This window comes from Seriola lalandi, unplaced genomic scaffold (assembly GCF_002814215.2).
Source record: "Seriola lalandi dorsalis isolate HSWRI2012SDOR001 ecotype SW California unplaced genomic scaffold, Sedor1 jcf7180002054962, whole genome shotgun sequence".
In the NCBI taxonomy this organism is placed as follows: domain Eukaryota; kingdom Metazoa; phylum Chordata; class Actinopteri; order Carangiformes; family Carangidae; genus Seriola; species Seriola lalandi.
This window is the reverse complement of record NW_019525513.1, coordinates 516,664-528,735: the sequence shown is the minus strand read 5'-3', so window position 1 is coordinate 528,735 and position 12,072 is coordinate 516,664. Positions and strand designations below refer to the sequence as shown.

The following is a 12,072-nucleotide window of genomic DNA, read 5'->3' as shown; positions in this document are numbered from 1 at the left end:
TCTGGCATTTTTACGCCTTAGTATACTATGACGTTTTTTTAGCATTTTTACGCCTTATTATACTGTGACGTTTTGTGCCTGACTATACTATGACGTTTTCTGGCATTTTTACGCTCTACTATACTATGACGTTTTCTGGCATTTTTACGCCTTATTATACTGTGACGTTTTGTGCCTGACTATACTATGACGTTTTTTGGCATTTTATGCTCTACTATACTATGACGTTTTCTGGCATTTTTACGCCTTAGTATACTGTGACGTTTTATGCCATTTTTATGCTCTACTATACTATGACGTTTTTTGGCATTTTTACGCCTTACTATACTGTGACGTTTTGTGCCATTTTTATGCCTTATTATACTGTGACGTTTTGTGCCTGACTATACTATGACGTTCTTTGACATTTTTATGCTCTACTATACTATGACGTTCTTTGACATTTTTATGCTCTACTATACTATGACGTTTTTTGGCATTTTTATGCCTTATTATACTATGACGTTTTTTGGCATTTTTATGCTCTACTATACTATGACGTTTTCTGGCATTTTTACGCCTTATTATACTATGACGTTTTGTGCCATTTTTATGCCTTATTATACTATGACGTTTTTTGTGCCTGACTATACTATGACGTTTTTTGGCATTTTATGCTCTACTATACTATGACGTTTTTTGACATTTTTACGCCTTATTATACTGTGACGTTTTGTGCCATTTTTATGCTCTACTATACTATGACGTTTTCTGCCATTTTTATGCTCTACTATACTATGACGTTTTCTGCCATTTTTATGCTCTACTATACTATGACGTTTTCTGGCATTTTTATGCCTTAGTATACTTTGACGTTTTTTGACATTTTTATGCTCTACTATACTTTGACTTTTTTTGGCATTTTTATGCTCTACTATACTATGACTTTTTTTGGCATTTTTATGCTCTACTATACTATGACTTTTTTTGGCATTTTTATGCTCTACTATACTATGACGTTTTTTTGGCATTTTTATGCCTTAGTATACTGTGACGTTTTATGCCTGACTATACTATGACGTTTTTTGGCATTTTTACGCCTTAGTATACTATGACGTTTTGTGCCATTTTTATGCTCTACTATACTATGACGTTTTTTGCCATTTTTATGCTCTACTATACTATGACGTTTTTTTAGCATTTTTACGCCTTATTATACTGTGACGTTTTGTGCCTGACTATACTATGACGTTTTTTGACATTTTTATGCTCTACTATACTATGACGTTTTCTGGCATTTTATGCCTTAGTATACTGTGACGTTTTGTGCCATTTTTATGCTCTACTATACTATGACGTTCTTTGACATTTTTATGCTCTACTATACTGTGACGTTTTGTGCCATTTTTATGCTCAACTATACTATGACGTTTTCTGGCATTTTTATGCTCTACTATACTATGACGTTTTCTGGCATTTTTATGCCTTATTATACTGTGACGTTTTGTGCCTGACTATAATATGACGTTTTTTGTCCTTTTTATGCTCTACTATACTATGACGTTTTCTGGCATTTTTACGCTCTACTATACTATGACGTTTTCTGGCATTTTTACGCTCTACTATACTATGACGTTTTTTGTCCTTTTTATGCCTTAGTATACTGTGACTTTTTTTAGCATTTTTACGCCTTATTATACTGTGACGTTTTGTGCCATTTTTATGCTCTACTATACTATGACGTTTTTTGGCATTTTATGCCTTATTATACTGTGACGTTTTTTGCCATTTTTATGCTCTACTATACTATGACGTTTTCTGGCATTTTTATGCTCTACTATACTATGACGTTTTCTGGCATTTTTATGCCTTAGTATACTGTGACGTTTTGTGCCATTTTTATGCTCTACTATACTATGACGTTTTTTGCCATTTTTATGCCTTATTATACTGTGACGTTTTTTGCCACTTTTATGCTCTACTAGAATATGACTTTTTTTGGCATTTTTACGCCTTACTATACTATGCCCCGAGGCACTCCTCTCAGCTATTCTAGCTGTAGAGGAGTGCCTCAGAGCTGAGCACCCGTGGCACTAATAAATCAGATGCCACACACAACCATGAACTTTCACACTATGACTTAATCATGATAGGAACACTTTGAATCACTCTAAAAAGTCACAAATACATGACAATCTATGTCTCATTATTCAATCAAAACTTTATCTAAATTATGTACTTTGATTTTGATGAATCCACATGACCTACTGCATCTTAAGACTTTAACATGTAGATTTTTACCATTTTAAAGACTGAGAATTAAGGGCCCTGAATTCCCACCTACACCCTTAGGTCTACAGTACTGATACATAGTGGTGATGGTACGTGTGCACTATCAACAACATCAACACACTCCAACCCACCCCCCAAAAAACAACATTGAGTGACCTTCGCTGTCACATTTACCAACAGTTCATATCTGTTGTAATCTCTACTCTCTGTCCACATTCACAAATATTGATTGAGTTACCCTTGATTAAACCAAGTGCCATTCACCTTCAATATATTTACAAGACCTGGAAAACAGGATGTGTACAGTATAATAAGGATGTCAAGGAAAACTGGCAGTTTAGTGTGTTGCTGTTTACATCACAGATCAACTGGTTGCACTGCCGTCATATCAGAATTGTGTTCAAAACTTTATCAGGCGACACCAAAGGGCAAAGTGCATCAAATATCAGTGATCATCTGTGGGAGATGCAGATTAATAAATAATCCAATTTAAAGTGTTCTTATCAGGGTCGGGTTTTACAATCAAGACAGTGAGATAGTAATAAGTAGCCCTTTCTTTCCGAGTTGCTCAGTGCTCGTCGCTGCCGTCTCAGGTAAGTGGCACACAGGACACACAGCAGCAGAGAGAGAGAAACCAACAGCTAATGTGATAGGTTGTGTTTGTGCAGACAGAGGAGAAAACTGTCTTAAAACATATGTGAAAAGTTGCTCTGTTCATTTTTGCAGGATGTTCAAGTTAGTGCTGCTGTTCCTGACAGTGTCAGGTAAGATCACCTCATCTGTCATTGCTGTTCTGTTCATTTGACACATGAACTAGTAACAGTAATAGAACTAGTAGTCGTAATAAGTCTTAATCAATTAATATCTGTTTAAGAATTTATTTTATGTTACTGGACTTATCGAACACTTTAATTGGCAGATAATGTGAATCACCATTGTGTGGAAATTACAGAATAAAAGCTTGTGATCACAGAGATAATAAAATATCTATTGAAAACCAAATGAAAAATATTTTTGATTTTCATATTCATTTTTACATTTAGCTCAGTTTTAACATCACAAAATCAACATCTCCTAAATTAAATCTAATATAAATCAATTTCAACTTCATTTTCTCCTCCATATTACTCATGTTTTTACTTTTTCTCCATCTCTAATTAGAGGCTTTCGACAGAACACTGGTTATTGTGGAGAAACATGTCACTGCTCCATAGAAAGAACATCAGGAATTAAACCAGAATTTGAGAAAAACTATTCAAACATTGACTGATTTCATTACATATTAATTGTGTTTGACAGTCCTAGTTAACTGTTTCATATTTCCATGTCATAATTAATTTTGGGTTTGTGGGTTGTTGCCTTCGCAGCAAAACTGTGGTAAACAATAATGTAATCAGAGCAATTGACCTCCCCTGTGGCTCTACAGAAATTAGACTTTGACCATCATTGATTTATTGCACCGTTAAAGAAAAGCTGGGTCTTATGTATTATTCTGGAACAATAGTTAATAATTGATATAAAAGGCTCAACAGTTATCTCTCAGCTGGTATGCATGAGCATCTCTAACACTGAACAAGCAGGACGAGCAACCACAGCTGGAAGAGTTACATTCAGTTAAGGTGGCACGAACATAGATCATCAGTGCGAATGGTGTTTTAAAAACCTCATCGGCAACAGCTAATTTTAAAATAAAACCGTACCTTTCACAGGCCTCCGGGCGCTCCCAATCGCAGCCCCTAGAGGTTTGCAGGAGACATCTTCAACCTACCAGCTCCCTGACGGCTTCAGACAAGGTACCGAGCCCTCTGGCCTGGTGGAAGAAGACATCAGTGAGATGGACACGAGAGAGGGTAAGTTGCAACACATTGTCAAACCCGACTTGAGTGTTTTAATTAGCCACATACCTAAGAAAGAAACTTAACAGGTGCAATGCAATTACTTCATTTTTACATTTTCTCTTCCAGCTTTCATTCAGCCCACTCTTGGGAATGGATTTGGAGAGATGGAGAGAAGACAATGGCTGAAAGAAGAGAGTGAGGAAACCATTAAGTAAAATTATCACAGTTTATAGGAAGACAGACATAACTTATTCTTCTCTAAACCACATATTTTTGTCTTTTATGTGATCAACAAACTATCATCATCACTGTCTAATCTAAAGGCCTGATGTCTTCCAGTCTCTGATGATGTTCCAGTCCAGAGGAGCGGTAGTGGTTGGGTGCGAGTGGAGGAACCCTCTGCTCCTCAACTCCCAGATGGTTTCAGGCAGGGAACCGAACCCATGATGTCGATCCCAGATGGTTTCAGGCAGGGGACCGAACCCATGATGTCGATCCCAGATGGTTTCAGGCAGGGGACCGAACCCATGATGTCGATCCAAGATGGTTTCAGGCAGGGGACTGAACCCATGATGTCGATCCCAGATGGTTTCAGACAGGGGACCGAACCCTTCATGTCGATCCCAGATGGTTTTAGACAGGGAACTGAACCCATGATGTCTGATAGTCTAATAGAGGAACCTTTGATGTCTATCCCAGCTGGTTTCAGACAGGGAACAGAACCTGTTCATAATATCCCAGAGGGCTTTAAGCAGGGAACCGAACCCTTCATGTCTATCCCAGGTAGTTTCAGACAGGGCACTGAACCCTCCTCTGGGATCCAAACACAGGCAGTGGCATGTCAGGGAGAAGTCATAAATGGAAACTGCTATGAGTTCAACCCCACACCGATGGCCTTCAAGGACGCACAGGTTAGACAATCTATCATTTCAGCAAGAGATAAGGAGGGCGATTCTGCCTTAAACTTTCAGTGGATTGTTAATGACACCAATAATTTTTTGTTGACTAAACTTCTGTGGTTCTTCTAATTAATTAAAGTTCACATTTTGCCGGGTCCTTTGCTTCCAGTTCTCATGCAGATCTGTTGCCCCAAATGCTGAACTCGCATCTGTAACCAGCGGCGACCTACATGCCCGTCTGGTTTCCCTGGTGACCAAGGGCGGTGAGAACAACCCTGTGCTGACCTGGCTGGGAGGCATGATCGAGGCAAGAATCCCCCTCACTGATATTCTGAGAGAGAAGGAGGACAGTTTGTTTTTCTGAAAATAGCAGCAGTGAAAACCTCCCATCAGGACCAGTACGCAGACTCCCTCTCAAAAACATCTTAAACAGTTTATATAGTAGTAAATACTCATTATATTATCTTCTAATAGACAGGATTAATAATAGATTGACATTATCTCCACTATTACTCAGCTGCTTACCGACTGTGACGTCAGCAGTCTGGCGCTGTACAGTGGCACCCCATGGAGGCCAAGGAGAGTGTCATCAGATACGTTATCAACAGGACAGATAGTGTTTTTCTTACCTTGGTAAAACATTGACTCTTGAACTTTTATCTAAAAATGTTCCATCTGTTTCTGTCTTGTCACTAAAGGAGGCCAGAAAGCAAAAGAAAAAAAAAAAAGTGAAATGGGAAAGTTAGACAAGACTTTATTTTTATTTTCCATATTATGTACTTGAGACTTGCATTATTTGCATTTAGATTTTACTTTGCAACATTACAGAGGGAAATATAATATTCTACTCCACCACATTATTTGTGTGCTTCTAATTATCTTTCCATTTTAAGTACATTTTGATGATAATATTTCACTTTACACACAGGACATTTAAGCATGTTAAGAGTATTATTACAGTGTGGTGCTGCTACATTCACTGTGTGTGTGTGTGTTGCCCACCTCAGAACCAGCAGGCATCATGGGTAGACGGATCACAGTGGACTTACAGCGACTGGATGCCGGGACACCCCAACATTCACACTGACAAACCTGTCTGTCTGGAGATGTTCAAAATTGGTAAGACCTCTTTGTTCTGTCCCTTTTACACAGTTACACATTCTCAGAATTCACAAACAGCAGAAATACTTTAAATGCCAGTAACCGGACATGTTGGGCTCTGTCCCAATCTTATTAAATGATCTTTAAAAAAAGTGTCAGGTCTTTAATAAATGTGTCCCTACCCTGTCTTGCAGATGAGAGCTGGTGGACAGCAGCTGATTGTGAACTGGAGAGAGCGTCCATCTGCTCGTACCCAATCACTGCCTGAAGACCACAAAGAGACACAGCATGAGAGAGCGGCCATCTTGGTTTGTTCTCGCAGTCAACATTGTTTTCATTACTTTGGGATGTCTTCCTTCAATAAAACATTTGATATGCGTTTGTTTACCTCAGTTCTTACCTCAGCCACTCTTCATTCAGACACACACAATCACATTTAAATTTAGACAAGACTTTAATGATCATTTTCCACTGTGTATACAAAGCAGTTTGTACAGATTAGGGAGCCAAGTTAAAACAATTTGTTACAATTTAGTACCTGGAAAGTGCAAAAGTACATTTCAAATACGCTGAAATAAAAATCATGCTGTACATTATATACTGTATTCATAAATAATCACAGATATACACACATCCATTTGGTGACAGTCACAGAGAAGAGTTGCTAAGACACAAAATAGTACTTTTTGATTTTGCCTTGAAGTCCTATATTCTTGGTTCCCGTTCACACTGCGGAGGTTTAACTCATGGAATGCTGCTTTCGTTGTTGGATTTACGGGGACGAGAAGCTTCAGAAATGACAGATAACCTAGCTCTATGTTAACACCACACTGGGGATAAAGGCACTCCGTTTGTTGCAGTCGTGGAACAACTCAATAAACAGTGGTCTTTTGTCGTCATGACAAATGTGGATGAAGACAGAAAAAAAAATAAAAAAATTACATTGAAAAACACCTTTCACAGAAATGTCTTAAAGAAGGACACAGATTGGTCTTTGCACTACCTTGCTGTGACATTTAAATAAAAACTTAATACAAAATCACAAAAGAGAGAGAGAGAGAGAGAGAGAGAACCATTAGGGCAACCCTGTGTCCAATGCCAAACCCATCAGTGAGCCACAACAATCAGGGGCTGCCATGGTTCACACAATCAGAGACACCACATCAACATGTATGATGAAATCAAGAATTTGGCTATAAAAAAATAAATGAACACATGCATCATCAGCATGTCCTCACACACACACACACACACACACACACACACACACACACGAGTAGGGTGCAAAAATGATGAATCACACAGTCTCATCCACAGAAGCTTCATACTGTGGCTTTTGTTGTGATTCAGAAAAAAGAAATCACATTCACACACAAACACACACACACACGAACAACACGTCTCCAAAGCGACATAAACAAGGCGTGCAAACCTTCTTGATGCCCCTCGAAAAAAGGAAAAACTCCTCTGAAATCAGTCGCGTCACAATGAGCAGGGAGGAGAATGAGATGCGAAAATAAGAAAGGATGATAGTTAGAGGTAAGGGTGAGAGCTAAAGGCAGCTGTGGGGGAAAGGGGGGTGGGAAGGGGGTCGGGGTACATTTACTCTCCCAGTTAAGCTACAGGAAGACTGGAGGTACAGCAGAGGGCTGGTTGAGCAACCTATGCGGGAAGAAAGCGTCGACAGGCACCCGATGAAGGAGCTGTATTGCTGCTAACACTGACATCTCGTAAAGCCCTTGAGGATTTCTTCTTTCTCCTTCTTTCACAGGTGTCTGAACAGTCAGAAGACTTGAGCGTGTGTCTGCGTTCAGGAGACAGAAAACTGCTACTTTTACTTATAAATAAACAAAACACAGATTCAAGTAACTTAAAAAAACATTCAATGAAGCATTGAGATAAGGAGTTGAAGTTGTTTTCTCTGTGCTGCTGTGATAAACCGTCACGTGGAAGCTTGTTGTCTTGATGTAGTGTTTCACCTGTAGTGTAGTGATTTTTTCTTTTTTTTTTTCATACAAAACTATATCTTAAGCGATATCCTAACATTAAAGACAGATGCTATCTTCCGCTTTTTTTTTTTTTTTTTTACGTTTCAAACAGAACAAGTCAGCTATTATCCTAACTTAAAAAATAAAAATAAAAAGACTCCTTCCTTCTCAATCGCTACCTAATCTCAAAATGGACAAAAAAATACCATGCATACGAAGAGATGCCAAGTTTTCTGGGCACATGCAGAAATTTGTCAAAAAAAAAAAAAAAAAAAAAAAAAAAAAAACCAAAATACAAAAACAAAAAAAAAAAAAAAAATCACACCACACAAACACACATACATGTATAAAATCCAATGGAAAAGGCAGAGAGTTTGGTCTTATGAGTGATGGAGCCGTCTTACTGCATAAGGCTGCTGTGTGGCAGCTTTGAGGCAACCATGAAAAGTCTCGGCCTACAGAGCACAGGCCCGCCTGTCTGCGTCGAAGGCAAACTGGGGGGGGGGGGGGGGGGGGGGTGAAAAGGCCACTTGAAACTATATTTTGAGATAGAACATGGTAACACATACACATACACACACACATATATATATACACAGACATACAAGAGAGCAGTTAGCTGACCGATCCTGACGCATTTCAGCTGAGCAGGTCGGAGAACACACAGTGCCTCTGCTGGAGAAACAGTATGGTGGAGGATGGTGTGAATGTTGTTTACAGGATGAAGAGAGAGCGGCGTGGTGGCGCTGAGGCTGGCTGGCGCTACTTCTGGATTTGAACCACAGCGCCAGCGCCATACGGTCAATCCAAAGCAGGAGAACACAAACACACACACACACACACACACGCGCACAAAGCACGATCATGACGCATGAACGTGCAGACTTTGTGATATCTGATGCTCTAGCGCCGCAACACAGCTGCACACCAGCCCATTAAACTGCAGGAGGAACTGAAGGGACCGAATGAGGCGACGTGTGTGGCGTTTGACAAGTATGGAGGCGAAGTGGGTGACAGGAATGTAGGATGTGCGTGGGGGGTGGGTGGGGGGTGGGGTTTAGGGCTCAGGGGACATGGGTGGGTCAGTTGTGGTCGTGCTGGGTGTTGTAGACCGTCTCCTCTGAAGAGATCTGGGTCCGTCTCTTGCTGGAGCCCCACAGCTTCCGTGCGATCTGGCCCGAACGCATCTGAGAAGAGTTGGAGGAAGAGGAAGAGGAGGAGAAGGAGGAGGAGGAGGAAGAGGAGGGGGAAAGAAAAGCGTGAAGTCAAAGGAAACAAAAAGGAGAGGGGGAAGGAGGAGGGATATGATTCATGAGTGATTGATTAGTTCATTGGAGCTTGATTGACTTGTGAGGCAGTAAAGAACAAAAAAAAAAATCAAAGCTTGATTCACGTCAGTGTGAGTCAATTTGAGCGGGAAAGATGAAGAGGTGCGATGATTCGGATCAAACTATTGAGAGGGGGAGTTCCTGTGCGAAAGGTCCTACATCTACACCACCACACTATTTACATTATCAAACATTAGAGTCTATCTTGGCGCAGGATTATTTGTTTTGCATTATTAGATCGTGGCTACACTCTTCATATGGCTTGAGTTTGCAGAAGCGTTAATTAGTGTTAAGTTTGTTTCACAGCATATTTGTTATAGTTTGTAGAGCACACTCAAACACCTAACATAATGACACTTCAGGTAAACAGCATGGGAGGGAGGTTATCCCAGGTCAATGGCCAAATCAAGTCAGATATTGCACAGATGCCAAATATAAAAAAGAAAAACATAAAACATAATGAGGTAAACACAACAAGTTCTTTTCATATCACAGTTGTGGTTTGTGTCTGATCAGCTGTGTGCTGAAGGAATGTGTTAAATCTGTGTGGCTCAGATGTAAGTGAGTGTGTGAGTGTGTGTGTGAGTGTGTGTGTGTGTGTGTGTGTGTGGGGAGGTCAAATGAGTGTGGGTGACAACCATCCCTGAGAAGGAGAGGTGATTGTGGGGTAAAAGGTCTTTGAGGGCATTGAGGCCGAGCATTGCAACATGGGTGATATGTGCAGCAGCTTTATCCATGTGTGTGTGTGTGTGTGTGTGTGTGTGTGTGTGTGTGTGTGTGTGTGTTCTACAGCAATGCAAGCAGAGAGGAACTAGGACCTAGGGCTGCTAGGGTTTGTGGGAGCGGGCAGTGGGGCTGAACACCAGCTGGTCGCGCTGGTGCAGCAGGCGGGTTGGCGAGCGAGCTCGAAGCGGGGCCAGCAGGGGGGAGGCCATGAGCGGCGATCCCTCCAGGCTCTGAGCGATGTAGTTCCTCAGCGAGTTCTTTACCTCCGCCGGCTTGCCCACGCCCACGATGATCAGCTTGCCGTCCTCCAGGCCGACCAGGACGTGGCTCTGCTCCTTGGTGACGGAGACGCACCGCACCGGCACCCGCATCGCCATGGGCTCCGCACACAGAGACAGACTGAGCCGGAGGAACAAAGTACGGGTTAATGTCTACAGTGTCTACGTTCAGACTGGGGTTAGACCACAATCTGGACAGTTGCCAAAGTGAACATAGGTCTGATGACGAAATCTGTTTGCTCCTGCACAAACATAATGTTTTGGGAGTTTACCTGTAGAGGTCACGGATGGACAGGTATCCCTGCTCGCTGCCGATGACCACATACTCCCCTGAAACACACATATCGGTCACCTGCTCCTTCAGAGGCTCACTGCCCAGGTGCTTTCCATTTACGGAGTAAAGATGAAGGGCGTTTTTATCCTGGAGGAAGAGGGAAAAAAAGAGTTAATCTTAACCTGCTCTATCCTACACTTTCACAGTTTTCTTGTGTGGAAGAAAACAGTGCACGCACCTTGAGTGTTGCTTTGCCCTCGACGCAGGTGTGGACCAGCAGGTGACCCTCCCAGGACACAGCCAGGTGGAGGATGGACAGCGGCAGGGAGCTGTCACATGGCGGTCGTAAGCAACGCATGTACTGACCCCGACGCACCGTGTGGATGATCACTGTCCCGTCCTGCAGCACAGAGAGCGGCAGCAAATACTTACCATCACACACAGAGTTTCATTCATCAATATCTTACCGATAAATAAACTTCCCTTTTGACAACACTCATTTTTTTATGTTGGAACTTTTGGTTTAAACCATGTCCAGTTTTAGAAATAAAGAAAAGTTTTTAATAAAATTAATTGAGTCTCTGTTTAAAACCCTTCACACATCTCTCTGCCTTCAAAGACCCGAGAATTACACACATCCAGGCCACTGACTTTCAGCCTTTAAACCTTATTTTCCAGCTCATTAACTCAGCATGTGATTGACTACATACCACACACTATTCAATCTACAACATGGTAACATCATTGTTTAACTCTCAGGATTATAATTTATATTTTAGAGAAGAGACAGGGCAGGAGATGAACAGCGTGTGCGGTGCTCTCACCCGTGATCCCGACACAGCCATGTCCAGCTCAGTGCTGATACTGACACTGACCACCTCGTCCGTGTGTCCATACAACACCTGAACTGGTTTGGGATGGAGACCCATAGGAGCTCCGCCCTGCAGGTAACGGCATGATTAGACGTCAGACCGAGCTGATCTCTCTCTAGAGAGTCAATGATGCATTTCATCATGTTTCATTGGCTGCAGGTTAAACCCGCTGCGTCCTCACCTGCTGCAGAACCTGCCACACCATGCAGGTTGTGTCTCTGGAGCCGGAGATCAGGTGGATGCCGCAGTGGTCTGTTGACAAACAGGTCACAATGTCTGGAGGAGAGATGAACAAAAACACTGATTAATACAGAACTTTACTTCTTTTTCTTTTTCAGCCAATGTAAAGTCTCAGTTTGAACACAAACACATCACAATCTGCTTCACGTACAACCACAGCGTCGTCCCGTCGCCCTTGTGCTCGCACTTATTTCAAAACTGAATCTAGCTGCCGCCTGCTGCTCACACGCCTGTGTCTTTACCTTTCAGGTCAAAAA

The 12,072-nt window shown here is 41.6% G+C and overlaps 2 protein-coding genes across 6 annotated transcripts in view; one reads left to right on the top strand and one right to left on the bottom strand.

Annotated features, from left to right (window-relative positions):
- Positions 1-2,589: 2,589 nt before the first annotated feature.
- On the top strand, positions 2,590-6,487 carry LOC111646054 (uncharacterized). 2 transcript variants are annotated; one of them, XM_023395447.2, is made up of 8 exons: positions 2,590-2,864; positions 2,998-3,035; positions 3,981-4,121; positions 4,236-4,304; positions 4,449-5,020; positions 5,178-5,315; positions 6,016-6,127; positions 6,304-6,487. In XM_023395447.2, the coding sequence occupies exons 2-8, from the start codon at positions 2,999-3,001 to the stop codon at positions 6,375-6,377; spliced, it is 1,143 nt and encodes a 380-aa protein (XP_023251215.1). In that variant the 5' UTR covers positions 2,590-2,864; position 2,998; the 3' UTR covers positions 6,378-6,487. The 2 variants fall into 2 exon arrangements, with proteins under 2 accessions (XP_023251215.1, XP_087026960.1); XM_087170834.1 differs by lacking the exons at positions 2,590-2,864; positions 2,998-3,035 and adding an exon at positions 3,734-3,890.
- Positions 6,488-6,544: 57 nt separating this feature from the next.
- nbeal1 (neurobeachin-like 1) overlaps positions 6,545-12,072 on the bottom strand; it is a 44,213-nt gene continuing 38,685 nt past the window's right edge. For 2 of the 4 annotated variants that reach the window (XM_087170833.1, XM_023395436.2), the window contains 6 exons: positions 11,757-11,851; positions 11,528-11,644; positions 10,942-11,103; positions 10,702-10,850; positions 10,415-10,550; positions 6,545-9,284 (listed from right to left, as the gene is read on the bottom strand). In XM_087170833.1, the coding sequence (XP_087026959.1) occupies positions 9,180-9,284; positions 10,415-10,550; positions 10,702-10,850; positions 10,942-11,103; positions 11,528-11,644; positions 11,757-11,851 (764 nt within the window). In that variant the 3' untranslated portion in view covers positions 6,545-9,179. The other 2 variants (XM_087170831.1, XM_087170832.1) reach the window with 1 other exon arrangement.